This window comes from Thalassophryne amazonica, chromosome 5, assembly GCF_902500255.1.
Source record: "Thalassophryne amazonica chromosome 5, fThaAma1.1, whole genome shotgun sequence".
In the NCBI taxonomy this organism is placed as follows: Eukaryota; Metazoa; Chordata; class Actinopteri; order Batrachoidiformes; family Batrachoididae; genus Thalassophryne; species Thalassophryne amazonica.
Window position 1 is genome coordinate 27,830,222 of NC_047107.1, and position 16,347 is coordinate 27,846,568.

General features: G+C 40.0%; 1 protein-coding gene across 1 annotated transcript in view; it reads right to left on the bottom strand.

Moving 5' to 3' along the window:
- Window positions 1-6,561: 6,561 nt before the first annotated feature.
- Window positions 6,562-16,347, bottom strand: part of LOC117509932 (rabphilin-3A-like) — a 115,228-nt gene continuing 105,442 nt past the window's right edge. Inside the window, 8 exon segments of the mRNA XM_034169547.1 lie at window positions 6,562-7,293; window positions 7,372-7,468; window positions 12,476-12,557; window positions 12,639-12,793; window positions 12,901-12,957; window positions 13,041-13,096; window positions 13,099-13,166; window positions 13,272-13,381. Coding sequence (XP_034025438.1) covers window positions 7,163-7,293; window positions 7,372-7,468; window positions 12,476-12,557; window positions 12,639-12,793; window positions 12,901-12,957; window positions 13,041-13,096; window positions 13,099-13,166; window positions 13,272-13,381 — 756 coding nt within the window. The 3' untranslated portion in view covers window positions 6,562-7,162.

A 16,347-nucleotide genomic window follows, 5' to 3' on the forward strand; every position in this document is an offset into this window, starting at 1 on the left:
CTTAAGCCCCTTTCACACTGGGCCTGCTTCGAGTTGCTTCATGCGGTGCCATGAGGATGCAGGAAGGTCTGCGTCAGGTGTGCGCAGCAGGCTGGCAGAGAGGAGGTGAGAATGCAGAGGAGGATCTGCAGGCAGTCTGGCTGCATATCCTATGCACAGACAACTCTAGTTTATATTTGTTCTTGTGCAGGGCTACAGGACTGCGCTCTGATTTCTGTTATAGTTTATCTTTCTTCCTTTGACCGCGAGCTGCATTCATGTGCGTGTGCACGTGCGAACGAACTGTCCGTGAGTGAATGTGGAGATGTCTGGCGTTATACTTGAATTGGACACGTCCTGTCTCTGGCAATCAGCCTGTGAGCAGGATTTATGTCATTTTTTGTCTTTTATTTAACACAATGATGAGAGAGTTTGAGGGGAGAGCGAGGAACTGCCTGCAGTCAGCCAGTTTTTTTTTCTTTTAATTGTTCACGTGTGCGCACGAACGAATCGTCCGTGAGTGAACTGGAGATGTCCGGACTTTTTACTGGATGTGGACATGTCCTGTCTCTGGCAATCAGTCTGTGCACAGGACTTTTATGGACTTTATTTAAACACAGTTGTGAGAGAATTTAAGGTCAGAGTGAGTATCTGCTGCAGCAGCAGCCAGGCTGGGCATTTTTTTTTCTGTGCTCTTTGAGCGTGTAGTTTTACTGTGTACACGGTATAAAAACAGTCCTGCCTGATTTATACTTCGGGAATAATGGAACACAGCAGGAATCATAAATTGGTGTCGGGTAATGTTGTATTGTGAGGGTGTGGCTTTCAGTAATTCCATTCAAAATGTGAAACTTGCATATTATATTCATTCATTACACACAGACTGATATAGTTCAAATGTTTATTTCTTTGAATTTTGATGATTATAATTGACAACTAATGAAAATCCCAAATTCAGTGTCTCAGAAAATTAGAATATTACTAAAGACCAATACAAAAAAAGCATTTCTAGAAATGCTGGCCAACTGAAAAGTATGAACATGAAAAGTATGAGCATGCACAGCACTCAATACGTAGATGGGGCTCATTTTGCCTGAATTACTGCAGCATAGTGCAGCAGATAACTGAAACAATCATGCAAATGGTGATAAAAGCATCAAATTTGGCAGAAATACTCCTTAGACACGCCTCTTTTGAAAAAAACAATTGGCCACTTGACTTTTCAATCGGTGGTCAGGTAGGGGTCAATTGAAGAATTACACAGAGGTCAAAATTAAAAGATGCTCCAATCATATTGAAAAATATTCCACATTATTTACCTGATCATAAAGATTCCAAAAAGGTATAGTTTGGACTATCTGTGACTGAATTCTATGGAGTTACAGGATAAAAACAGCAAGAATGGTGACAAAGCTCAGTTTCATTTTGTACAGGGGTCAAAAGTTAAAGTTGCTCCAATTTTGGTAAAAAAGTGATGCAAATTATTTGTTGAGCTAATGGGATTAATAAATGGAATGGTTCTGACAGTGTTGAATGCTTGGTCTCCAAAGTAAAGGTCAAACAAGGTCTACGTCTATTGGATTCTATGACATGTGACATATGTTATGTTGTGTGGGCCGCTGAAGAGGAGGTACTGCTGGCCCACCACCACCAGATGGCGCCCTGCTTGAAGTGCGGGCTTCAAGCATGAGAGGGTGTCATAGCAACCGGGAGTGACAGCTGTTACTCGTCATCAGCATCAGCTGTCACTCATCCACATCATCACCACCACCTTAAAGGCCGGACTGCAACTCCACCTCCCCGCCGAGAAATCAGCTACCATTCAGGTAATTTTCTCTGCTGACTTAAAACATTGAGTAATAATCTGAACTTCTTTGCAGCCGTTTTCCTGTGGCGTTTCCTTATCTGTGGGATTGGCGTAAAGTGTGATCAGCGACGGCTTCGCTTCACACTCCAACCAGATAAGTGGTTAGACAGGAGCTGCACGAGTGTGTGATTGGAGGTGGAGGTGCTCCCTCCTTACTGAATACAGACTGTGGGATTACTGAGTGTGTGACCTCACACTCATCAGGACTGTGTCTCTTCTCTGCCAGCAGTACCGGGTTTGACTGCTGAAGACAGCGGCCACCTGGGGCGCAGGGCTTGGCGGCTCCGGTGTTCTTCAGCTCCGTTGGCAGTGGAAGCTGTGTGGATCCGGCTCTTCTCTCGCCAGGCGTCTTCTATCGTCGAGCCTGCCCACACGTCACCTGGTGTATGATTGACAGTCACTATATTGTTATTGTCTGTACGTCGTTGTGTGATTCACAACATTAAATTGTTACTTTTGGCTTATCCATTGTCCGTTCATTTACGCCACCTGTTGTGGGTCCGTGTCACGACACTTTCACAACGTTACCCCGTAACGCGATAAGTAAGAATGATACATGGTCCAAACTATTCCTTTTTAAAACCATGTTAACTCAACTAGTAATTTGCGTCACTTTTTACCGAAATTGGAGCAACTTTAACTTTTGACCCCTGTACAAACCGACACTGACCTTTGTCACCATTCTTGCTTTTGCTGTTTTTATCCCATAACTCCATAGAATTCAGTTACAGACCATCCAAACCATACTTTTTTGGAATCTTTATGATCAGGCAAATAATGTGGCATAGGTTTCAATATGATTGGAGCATCTTTTAATTTTGGCTCCTATGTAATTCTTCAATTGACCCCTACCTGACCACCAACTGAAAATTCAAGTGGCCAATCGTTTTTTTCAAAAGAGGATTGTTTTAGGACTATTTCTGCCAAATTTGATGCTTTTATCACCATCTGCAGGATTCCACTCTAAATATTCTCTTATCTGCTGCACTACAATGCGGTGTGGCATGGAGTCGATCAGTCTGTGGCATTGCTCAGGTGGTATGAGAGCCCAGGTTGCTCTGTGGCCTTCAGCTCTTCTGCATTGTTGGGTCTGACGTGTCGCATCTTCCTCTTCACAATACCCCATAGATTTTCTATGGTGTTAAGGTCAGGCAAGTTTGCTGGTCAATTAAGAACAGGGATACCACTGTCCTTAAACCAGTTACTGGTAGCTTTGGCACTGTGTGCAGGTGCCAAGTCCTGTTGGAAAATGAAATCTGCATCTCCATAAAGTTGGTCAGCAGCAAGAAGCATGAAGTGCTCTACAACTTCCTGGTAGACGGATGCGTTGACCTTGGACCTCAGAAAACACAGTGGACCAACACCAGCAGATGACATGGGACCCCAAACCATCACTGACTGTGGAAACTTTACACTGGACCTCAAGCAACGTGGATTCTGTGCCTCTCCTCTCTTCCTCCAGACTCTGGGACCTTGATTTCCAAAGAAAATGCAAAATTTACTTTCATCAGAGAACATAACTTTGGACCACTCAGCAGCAGTCCAGTCCTTTTTGTCTTTGGCCCAGGCAAGACGTCAAGTCAGCAGTCTTTCCCAGGATTGTGTAGCTGACAGAACTAGACTGAGAGACCAGTTAAAGGTCTTTGCAGGTGTTTTGAGTTAATTAGCTGATTAGATTGTGTCACCAAGTGTCTTCAATATTGAACCTTTTCACAATATTCTAATTCTCTGAGATACTGAATTTGGGATGTTTATTAGTTGTCAGTTATAATCATCAAAATTAAAAGAAATAAACATTTGAAATATATCAGTCTGTGTGTAATGAATGAATATAATATACAAGTTTCTCTTTTTGAATGGAATTACTGAAATAATTCAAATTTTTTTTTATGATATTCTAATTTTATGACCAGAACCTGTATAAATGAAATAAATTGAAGTTGAATTGAGGTGATCCAAATCCACATCCGGATTCTGGCTCAGGATTTCACTTTCTAGGCTTTGAAGGATTACTTCAACACTACTTCACGGATTCTCACCAGATTTGCACTGCAGACACATATTAGTGCATGGAAGACTCTACTGAATTCTGGAGGTGATCTGGATCCGCATTGGCAGACGTCAGAAATCTCCGTTTGCTCTTATGATTAAGGTAACAGCATGACACAAGTAATTCTTTACACACGCACAAGCAAGGTGAGTTTTCATTAGATTTTATTGAACTGTGTAAACTCTGCAAAATCTTTACATGCAAAGTCATTTGCAAACATATAATTTCTATGCATGCACTATCTATTTACAATACAGAAAAAACCATGAAACATTCCGTTGTATGGGCAGATTTGTGTAGAAGACAGATGTGGATAGAGCTCAAAGAGAAGCTCATGAATCAGAAAGGAGGAACTGATGCTGATCACTTGATGATTGCTGTTGCTACTGGTAGGTGTTTGGATTAGTGCCAGAGGGCAGAGAAAACAAGACGACGGTGAAACTTTAATGTGTATGTACAGAAGGTGTCACTGAAAGAATGACGGTAATTTCAATGTCTGCTACTTGTACAGTGCAATAAAGGCTTTAGTTGATGTGCTCAGTTTATATCACATTACCAGCCTAATCTGTGGATGTCACTGATGCAGATACTGAGATTACATCATAACCATAGTCATGCACAAAATGGTCTCTTCTATATAAACATGAATGTTATGGGGAAAAGGAACAATAGCATTAATCTCTTACAAAGTGTGTTTATATATATTAAGAAAGAGAGAGAGAAATCTTGAATCACAAGACGTTTCATGCATAGGATTCTTCTGTCGTTTTTGACGCTGGAATAACTCCCCAACCAGCGTGTAAATTTAAGTCATTCCACGTTTGTAAGGTGTGCTTTCCTGGGAGAGCCGTTATCAGTGATCAAACGGATACTAAAGCCTGGTGACTGGGGTGTGCCAGAAGGAAATGTGCCCTTCTTTGTGCAAAGAGTTCGTTGGGATTGAAAACGGGCTGGGACTGCCCCAGGCACACAACAGTCATGAGAACAGTGCATGCAAATAAAGCAGCACATACTTATGACATAACTCACTGCATCTTCTCTTCCTGATCAGTGTTTGATAGAGACACCTGTAAGAAACCCGACTGTGCGCATTCAGGGTAAAAACTACAGTAGAAAACCTCTGATAGGTCAGAGCAAACCACGACCTTCTGACCTTATGAGGTAGCAGGAGGGAAATTCCTATTTTCTCCCAAGTTCCCACTGCAACCAAAGTGAACATTACTTCTGAGTTTCTCATGCCCCCACAAACCCAACATTCACAGCTTGATTAGCCGCACATAAAAAAAACCTGTGTGTGCTGTCAGTTTAAATCACAATACAACGATTCATTCCTACCCTAACCTGAGCAATGTGTCGGTATGTAAACATTTCTTCATGGCAACATACAACATTTTCACAATAGTGGGCACAGTTTGGATTTTTGAAGTTGCTTGTTTTCTTCTACCTGTGGCTTAGCATGCTCATACAGTTCCAGTGTTACACCACAGCATCACGTTAGTGCACAAGAAGAGAGAGCGAGAAAGGAAAATAGTACCCTGACAGTCTGGTGATTTTCAGGAATTATCGCAGCAGCGGCTCTTATAACCGCAAAGGACGGATGTCATTTCAACATATTGCTGTTCCTCCCATTTTAGTTTCTTCAGCAGAAAATGCTTCAGGAACATCACGCTATTTTACGTCACTCACAGGCAGTGGCAGTTCAAACCCGTTTGGAGGGACCAGGGTGGGGCCGCTTGTTCACTGTGTAACAGGCATTGAGCAGCATAACGACATATTTGGGAGCATTTCAATAAAAAAAGATATAGTAACTATCAGGTAGATTGTCACTGTACAGTTTAACAGTTTATTTTAAAAGAATAATAAATTTAAGAGTTCTGCCATCCTGGACTCGGAGGATCTAAAAATATGTCTGTGGTGTTTCATCCTGTTCATTCAGTGATTAAAAAGTTAATTCAAAAAATGTCTTCAGTTGGAGCAATTAGAGGAAACTCTGTGGATGTGGAACCTTTCATACACTGTCGGCACTCGAGAGTCATCATGGTCACAGTTGTGAGAGCTGTTACACTCATGAATAAAGTGTGAAAGAGCAATCAGTGACGGCAGACGTCGCAAAAGAAACAACTATGTTGATTAAAACAGGCTAAAAAGAACAAGAAGAAAGAGCATCTGGGTCCCCAAATGAAACCTGAACAAAGCAGTTTCCTGAAATTGCTCAATTTAATTAATTGATCCTAATTTTCATTTTTCATCAATATATGCATACTCTGAAAATAATTAATGAATCAAGAAAATACAAATAAGAAATCTGCACTTTCATCCCCTGGTTCTGAACTTCAGTTACTAATTTATTATGTTTTCCAAATCCCCATGAATTTGTGGTTATGCATGAATTTTTGGGGGGGGGGAGGGGGGGGCAATTTCTTAACAAAGCAGTATTATAGCATCAGTATTAATATCTGACCAAGAAAATCTCCAGTAATAACATAATGTAATACATGATTGAAGCTAAGTGGGGATATTTGAAAATATGGAGTTTGGCCATTATCATTTGGATAAGGGGAAGAAGACCCCACCCCTACTAAAACAAACAAAAAAGAAAAATACAAATTTACAACTGCTAATCTCTGAGACTTTACAGAAAAAAAAATCCTTGTATTATGCAGGTCTGGCAACACAGACGGCAATGACACCACATGGCAAAAGTGGCATTCTGGCCTTAAGGCTTATACACCTGCAATCTGTCACCGAGTACTTTCTATAATTTTAAAATCATGGCACATATGAAGAGTTAAATACTTTCAGTTCTTGTTACTCAGAGTGTTTTTTATGAGACTGCATTCAAGGGGGAATCCCACCGGGAGGGACAAACCTGTTGTTACAGACCTCCCTAACCCCCACCACCCCACCCAACTCCTCCTGAGAACCGCCACTGCTACCAGGCGTGATAGTCTTTGTGCAATTGTTCAATGACATGTTGTGCATCCAAGTTTAATTTTCTTGGCTGCGTTAATGTTATACCTTATTTATTCCATTATTTTTCTTTTGAAAAGTACCAGAGGCAGTTATTAAGGATCAGCACAGGCAGAGAACAGGTTTGCTCAAAAAGACAGGAAGAAACATTACAGGGTAGAGGAAGCAGGAGGGCTGTAAATATGCCGTGGCCAGGGAGGAGAAAAACAAAACAAATGAGAACGTGCCTCAGGAGTTAAAAGCAAACCAAAGAAAAGGGGCTGGGTTTTAGCTCATGCTGTGCGGGGGGCAAGTTGTTAATCACTGGAGATGTGATTCTCGTTCATCAAGGTGTGCCAGCGCTCAATCCTCTTGTCCTTATTCTTCAAACACTCGTACCAGTGCTTCAGCCTTTCGCCCTTCGCGGTGATACCCAACTGACAGCCACCTTTCCAAAAGCAAGAAGCATCATTAGACCAATGAGAGCTCCATCTTCACACATCAAAAACACTGATGGAATATTTACCGATGTAGTCGTTGGATTTCCCAATGTCGTAATCCCACACAGAGATGTCTAAAGTCTTCTTGGCCAGTTCACTATGCTTGATGTCATAACCAAATTCCTGAAATTTGATCACAAAAAATGTTACTTCAACACGTCTTCAGTCATTTCCTAAAATCATTTGTCAATGTCATTTGTTTTAGCTCTTTCGGGCTCAGCTTGCTGGAGGGACTATATCTTTCAGCTGGCTTGGGAACGCCTTGGGGTTCCCCCGGAGGAGCTGGGGGAGGTGTGTGTGGATTGGGAGGTCTGGGCGGCTTTGCTTGAGCTGCTGCCCCCGCGACCCGACTCCGGATAAAGCTGAAGAAAATGGATGGATGGATGGATTTGTTTTAGACCTGCAAATAACATAATTAATTTTAACAATAATTTGATGATCTCATAAACCACCAACCAGTGGCACTTTTATCGAAACCACAAAGGTTCATGAATATCTGTCAGATTGTTTACATTCATTCCTTCATTTTCTGAACCCACTTAGTTCTGTTAAGGGTCTTGGGGGCTGGAGCCTATCCCAGCCGTGGGCTGTTTAAAAAAATGTATTATTTTGAAAACTAAGTTAAACAGTCTCATAATAATAAATGGAAATGGAATACTTTTGACAGTGCTAAATGCTTGGTCTCCAAAGTAAAGGTCAAACAAGGTCTACTTCTATTGGATTCTATGACATGTGACATATGTTACCCCGTAACGCGATAAGTAAGGATGATACATGGTCCAAACGATTCCTTTTTAAAACCGTGTTAACTTAATTAGTAATTTGCATCACTTTTCACCAAAATTGGAGTAACTTTAACTTTTGACCCCTGTACAAACTGACACTGACCTTTGTCACCATTCTTGCTGTTTTTATCCCATAATGCCATAGAATTCAGTTACAGACCGTCCAAACCATACCTTTTTGGAATCAGGCAAATAATGTGGCATAGGTTTCAATATGATTGGAGCATCTTTTAATTTTGACTCCTGTGTTATTCTTCAATTGACTTCTACCTGAACGCCAACTGAAAATTCAAGTGGCCAATCAGTTTTTTCAAAAGAGGATTGTCTGAGGACTATTTCTGCAAAATTTTATACTTTTATCACCATTTGCAGGATTCCGTTCTAAATATTCTATTATCTGCTGCACTAGGGGTCTCTCAGGTTTTGGAAACCTACAGATAATTTTAAAACCCTGCGGTCGAAAACAGTGTGATATAACCAGTCGCCAGTAGAAGGCAGTGTTCTATGCATTTTGACGCCGGTTATATCGCACGGCCTGAATCACAATTTAACAGACTTTTTGGCTTTTGGAGAAGCAACCTGGGCTTCTTCTGGGATTTTTACATAAAACAAACACAGTAACAACGTCTATAAACCCAGAGAATATATCCACGAGAGTTTTAGGCACAATATACAAAGAGTTTAATGCTGTTGTCCCTGTGGAGCCTGGTCAGAGCGTCTCAAATGCATTTCTTCTGTTGTGAATACCCATAATGCACTGGGCACGGCATGTCCACACTAAAACCTTCAAAATTAGTGCATTACTTTAAAAAATTTATCTGATATTTTCACTTTATAAAACTTCAGGCGTGACATTAATTTAAATAACTTGTCCAAAATTAGTTTTGTTAAAATTTTAACCATAAGTTAAAACTGTATGCTTCTGGATGACTTGGGTGCTATTGCCAGCGTATTAGTATGGGATCAAAAGAAATGACCCCCCCCCCCATGACTGGTTCTCCTTTGCTTGCAGAGCATAGAGTGGTTTCTTCTAGAACCAGCTCTTTTCTGTTTGTAAAGGATAGAACTGTGCATCTACTACTAAATGTTACATCTACAAAAATGTTGGCAGTCTAAAAATTATCAGACCAAAACTTATTGGAAGACAATCGGTCCAATGATAGATTTCAGTTATTTGAAAAGCTAATCCAATAATGAAAACATTCTTTGATAATTAGCGGAAATGTGACCACCACTGCTGTTTAGTAAAACCTTATTTTACAACAAAGGGATTGAAGAGATTTTATTGGTCAAAATGTCCAAAAATAGATGGCAGGACAGATCCATTTAATTGGGTGAATTTCACAGCATTTGGTGCAAGGGTGGCTCTGATCTGTAAAATATTTTGGTCTGGAACTGGAAAAAATACCTGGATTTAAAAAAATAAAATCTGTATTTTAGCTACAAGATGGATGATACTGATTTTATGTTACTGAACAGATTTTCATCAAACTTGATCAAGCATGTGGGTGTGGCCTATAATCAGTGGTGAGCACAGCTAACCAAAAGGTTAGCTTCGATAACAGATAATCAGCTAACTAAAATGTTATCGTTTATAAAGCTAAACCGATAAACCACCCAAAAATTTATCGAAAGCTACAGCTAATCGATAACTTCCAATACTGTCTCCAGTACACTTGCAACTACTAACAAGCTGATTTTGAGTTTTAACACCATGATTGCTTCTGGTAGCATCAAAGGCAACCACAGACCCAAACAATGAGTCAGCACTTCTGTCTTTGTGCACCCTGCTCACTGCTGGAAACTCCTGTTTATTATGTAGCTTCCAGCAGTGAAGCAGTTGAGAGGAGCAGGGAAGCTCAACTCTCTATTCAATAACAGTGTCGCCGTGAGGTGAAGGTCTTGGAAAATAAAGCAGTGCTGACTTATGGATTTGATTTATAAATAAAATTAATACCGATAGAATGACTCCATTAATGTCAATTCTGTCATTTTACAAAGTTAAAATATAACATATATCTTTTAATTTTAAATAATGCACTAATTCTGAAGATTCCAAAGGGATTATGGGTAAAATGTGCCTCCACTAACACTGACTGGTTGACTCATTCATTCTACGTAAAAACCAACATGTTAATGTGAGGTGTGTGTGTGTTGTGTTTACATATAAATGTGCTTTTGTAAAATATGCCTTTTTTATTTGTAAAAAAAAAAAAAAGCCAAAAAGTCAAGTTGTTATTTTCACAACCATCTCATATAACCGGGGTCAAAATACGAGAATAGAAATAGAACACTGTAAATAGAACACTGCCATCTAATGGCATCCAGACGCTCATACTGCCATGAACACTGAACACTACTGGCCAGTAGATACCAGTAGAAACAGTGAAAACCTGCCAAAACAAAATTCCAGATAATCCGGGCAGCTACGTTTAAGAGGCGTGGAATTTAATACACGCAAACTGAATTTCAGACATCTTATATATATATATATATTACTCTGGAACAAAGACGACAGTGTTTGACATAAACAGGACTCTAAATAGCAAACAGGAATCGATTGCAATGATTCCAACTGAAAGTAATGAAGAAGCAACCTGGGCTTCTTCTGGCATTTTTACATAAAACAAACACAATAACAACTTCTATAAACCCAGAGAATATAGTCACAAGAGTTTTAGGCACAATATACAAAGAGTTTGATGCTGTTGTCTGTGTGGAGCCTGATCAGAGCGTCTCAAATGCATTTCTTCTGTCGTGAATGTACTGACAGTACCCATAATGCACCTGGAGACAGCATGTCCACACTAAAACCTTCAAAATTAGTGCAATACTTTAAAACTAAAACATATATCTGATATTTTCACTGTATAAAACTTCAGACGTGACGTTAATTTAAATAACTTGTCCAAAATTGTTTGGTTAAAATTTTAACCATAACTTAAAACTGTATGCCTCTGGATGACTTGGGTGATATTGCCACAGTATCAGTATGGAGTCAAAAGAAATGAGCTTTTTTCTTTACTATGACCAGTTCTCCTTTGTCTGCAGAGGATAGAGTGGTTTCTTCTGGAACCAGCTCTTCTCTGTTTGCGGAGGATAGAACTGCACATCTACTACAAAACCTTTAATGGGTAGGTACTCAGCTGATTTTAAACTTAATAAATGTTTGGAAGTATAAAGCTTAGTCACCATGCCTCCAAAAAATATATTAGTGGTTTAAAAATTATCAGACCAAAACTTATCAGAAAATAATTGATCTGATGATGGTTTTCAAAGTTATCTGAAAAGCTAATCTGATAATAGAAACTTTAGCTTCGATAATTAGCGGTTAGCAGATTAGCAGAACAGTGCCCACCACTGCCTATAATAGGTATTACTGCATTCTAAAGCCTGTATCTCACATAGCGGTGAATGCTGATGGACGTTTGGGTTTCGTCAGGGTTTGTAAAAGGTTGCAAAATTGTTTGAAAACAGTTTTTAGGATCGCAAACAGTATTTTTTTTATTTTATTTTATTTTTTTGGTCAGAAATCAATTTTGAACAGGTTAAAAATTTGTGAGCAAATTTATTTTTTATAAAAGGTTGCAAACATATGTAAACACACCATCATCAGCAACCAGAGGAGCCTGTTCAGCCACAGACTGCTCCTTCCCAAGTGCAGGACCAACAGACTGGAAAAACTCTTTTGTCTCTTTTGGCCATCAGACTGTACAACTCCTCACTCAAGGGGAGAATGACTAACAGGAAGACAGAGGACAGGAAGGAGAGGAATAGTAGTAGCAGTAGAGAGCTGAAATTCTGGTATTTATATTTGTATTTACAGTTTGCAAGTTGTTTTTTATTTTTACTTTTGATGCTCTTCTTACCCTGTGTGCTGCTATGCAATGCTGCTGGAACCTCAATTTCCTCTGAGGGAGTCTTCCCAAGTGATTAATAAAGTTCTATCTAATCTAATCTCACACAGTTTTAACCATTTGTAAATGGTTGTAACATCTGTCAGTAAAGTTATTTTGGTTCTCAACCACTCTCTGTCCCAAACAATATATAATTTCTTCTTCCTTTCTTCTTTTTCTTTTTCTTCCTCTTTTTTCCTTCTCTTCTGCAGCAGGATAGCTGCAACAGTAGCCAGACAAAGCAGTTCTTCTTCAAGAGCAGCAGAAATTTACTATGTTCGTCAGCATTTGCTGCTTCATGACATATGGCAGATACTCAAAATGAAAGAAGCACTAAATGAGGCTCATTTTTTTTAAACTTGGCAAAAACAAGGCCTTCGGGACCTTGGAGAAGGTATGTGTTCTGTCGTTTAGTTGTTGCAACCTTCACTGTGAACGCTGACACTGACCTCATTAAACTCTGGGTTTAGGGTTCTCTTTTTAATCTGTGTTTTGCACTTGGCCTTCTTCCCCATATCAGGTTTTAGACATCTGTAAAGTTTAAAAACATATTATCAAATTTTGTGTAATTTCTGCATTATAATCCACTTGTATTTCCTTCACAGAACCCACATTTTGACGTAGGGGTCAGAGTAGCCGTTAGCATCCATGGCAGCCAGATGGACACAGCGGACCACGCCCACGATGAGGCGGCTCTGCTGGGAGTTGTACATGAGGGAGATGAGAATCCGACCGCGTTCCTCTGCTTCTGTGGCATCTTTTCCTGGCTGCCAAACAAAGAGAGCAGAGTCAATTCAGGCTGAATCGTGATCAGATCTGTATGAACTTCTCAAGGTATCTTTCACGTTAAGACTCGCTGGAAATAATGCATTGCCTCGTCTTCATAGAGAGCAATGCCTCGAGCAGCGCCGACTGTTGCAGTTCTCTTCGTCTGCAGAGGGAAGAGATTACAGCAGGTCAATGAGAGACTCCGACAAGAAGAACAAACCATCGTTTGACTCTAATTGAACTCACGGGGACAACTCTCTCCAGACAGACGTTGAAGTTTCTCTTCTGGTTCAGTTTCAGTTCTTCAACGCCACTCGGGTTTCCCCAATAAACTCGTTATGCCCAAACTTGTCTTCATCACAGACAGACAGCCTGTGGAAATCAAAAGAAAATCATAATCACAAGACATTTCAGGCCACTGGAAGCATCCACTAAATGTTCAAAGCATGAGTTTTGGCTGACAGATTCATTATCCACCTGAGGGTTTTACGCTGCATGTCGTCATCCGTCAGCCCATGATATGTGAGCGTCTCATTCCACACAGGGTTGCGGGTGTTTCTCAAGGTCTTCGTGCGCAGCTTCGTAGACTGTATAAAGGTATGTAAATGAGGACACCAAATTGGAATGATCTGGAGGCAATATTTTCAATTGCACACATATCTGCACCCAGTACAGTTTATTCACAGAGTATGTTTGCTTCACTCAAATTTTAATCAGCTGTTCCATTCCCAGTAACGAGGCCTAGCTCTGTGCTCAAACCACACGTTCAGAGGATAACACTCTTACATGACATGCACATCATTAAGGTTTCAAAATAGTGCAGGTGGTTGAGATTCCATCACCAGATGGTGTCTTGTACTTACAAACTCCAAGCCCTTGATGTTTTCGTAAATAGCACAGTGGTTTATGTACAGGTGTTACCTCCCCCAAATAACAGAGCAGGCCAGTGGATCCCTACTCAAAAAGTCGTACAGGAATCCTACAGCCCCAATTCCAATGAAGTTGGGATGTTATGTGAAATGGAAATAAAAACAGAATATAATGATTTGCAAATCCTCTTCAACCTATATTCAATTGAATAGACCACAAAGACAAGATATTTAATGTTCAAACTGAGAAAATGTATTGTTTTTGTGCAAATATGTGCTCATTTAGAAATGTATGCCTGCAACACGTTTCAAAAAAGCTGGGACAGTGGTATGTTTACCACTGTGTTACATCACCTTTCCTTCGAACAACAATCAATAAGCGTTTGGGAACTGAGGACACTAATTGTGAGTGTCATGATTGGGTATAAAAGGAGCATCCACAAAAGGCTCAGCTGTTCAAGCAAAGATGGGGTGAGGATCACCACTTTGTGAACAGCTGCATGAAAAAATAGTCCCAACAGTTTAAGAACAATGCTTCTCAATGTTCAATTGCAAGGAATTTAGGGATTCCATCATCTACAGTCCATAATATAATCAGAAGATTCAGAGAATCTGGAGAACTTTCTATACATAAGCGGCAAGGCCGAAAACCAATGTTGAATGCCAGTGAATGCAGCACTACATTAAAAGCCGACATCATTGTGTAAAGGATCTTACTGCGTGGGCTCAGGAACACTTCAGAAAACCATTGTCAGTTAAAACAGTTCGTCGCTACACCTACAAGTGCAAGTTAAAAGTCTACCATGCAAAGCAAAAGCCATACATCAACAACATCCAGAAACGCCGCCACCTTCTCTGGTCCTGAGCGCATTTGAAATGGACAGATGCAAAGTGGAAAAGTGTGCTGTGGTCTGATGAGTCCACATTTTAAATTGTTTTTGGAAATCATGGACGTCGTGTCCTCCAGACACAAGAGGAAAAAGACCATCCAGATTGTTATCAGTGCAAAGTTCAAAAGCCAGCATCTGTGATGGTATGGGGGTGTGTTAGTGCCCATGACATGGGCAACTTACACATCTGTGATGGCACCATCAATGCTGAAAGGTACATCCAGGTTTTGTAGCAACACATGCTGCCATCCAAGCAACGTCTTTTTCAGGGACATCCCTGCTTATTTCAGCAAGACAATGCCAAGCCACATTCTGCACGTGTTACAACAGCTTGGCTTAGTAGTAAAAGAGTGCGGGTACTAGACTGGCCTGCCTGCAGTCCAGACCTGTCGCCCATTGAAAATGTGTGGCGCATTATGAAGTGCAAAATATGACAAAGGAGACCCCGGACTGTTGAACAACTGAAGTCGTGCATCAAGCAAAAATGGGAAAGAATTCTACCTACAAAGCTTCAACAGTTAGTGTCCTCAGTTCCCAAACGCTTAATGAGTGTTGTTAGAAGGAAAGGTGATGAAACACAGTGGTAAACATACCACTGTCCCAGCTTTTTTGAAACGTGCTACAGGCATCTGTTTCAAATTGAGCAAATATTTGCACAAAACAATAAAGTTTATCAGTATGAACATTAAATATCTTGTCTTTGTGGTGTATTCAATTGAACATAGGTTGAAGAGGATTTGCAAATCATTGTATTCTGTTTTTATTTACATTTTACACTACATCCCAACTTCATTGTAATTGAGGTTGTATCATAGTTTATATTTAATCACTTTTCTGGTGTGTGTATTCTGCTCTGTGAGTTACTTTCATGTTATTTCTCATGTATTTTATCACTATGTCTTTACTTTGCTTCCTCATGAATTTTCCTCTGTGCTGCTGTTCTCCACAAGCTTTTATTTTGACATGTTTACTCCTAGCATACTTCACTGACTTTACTTCCTGTTCCACAGGTACTCAGGCTTCCAGTTTCATGTGCACACTCATGTCCTTGTTAACTGCACCTCAGAGTATATGGCCATCCACAGTCTTCATTGGACTGCCAGATTGTCTTACTTCCATACCTGCTTTTTGCCTTTACTCCTTGTGTTTGACTTCCTGTTGCTGAATTACACTGCCTTCTTGTGTTACCCGGAGCCTTACTGGAGCTGTCTACCTGGTATGTCTGATTATTGTGTTTTATATAACGGCTGAGCAGATCCTTGTCATTTGATTGGTGGCTTGTATGTCACTTGACATGGATTATTTATACCATTTGTCACTTTCATTTACCGTGCAGTCGTGCTTTTTAGCATGCAATTTTCCTATTATATGAAATGTGCTATTGCACGCTCTGACCATTGCGCACGCTTACACTACCGAGGACAGCATTTAACTAAACATGGCGGGGTTTGTTCTGCTGGCAGACAACACTTTGAGGGAGCTAATTGATGGTACTAATTCTTGTAACACACAAAAAACATCTATTTTCGCAAAACAAATAATGTTTTTTGATCATAAATAATGAATGTTTTTCTGTGAAAGATAAATGTATGTTCCATCTTTCACCTCGTGAAATATTCGTACCACTGAACTCCAGTGGTGTCAAAAGTACACACATTTGTTACTTAAGTAGAAGTATAGATACTGCAGTTTAAAAACACTCTGGTAAAAGTTGAAGTATCAACTTGACCTCTTTACTCAAGTAAAAGTGAAAAAGTATGTGCTCCAAAACCTACTTAAAGTATAAAAGTATAA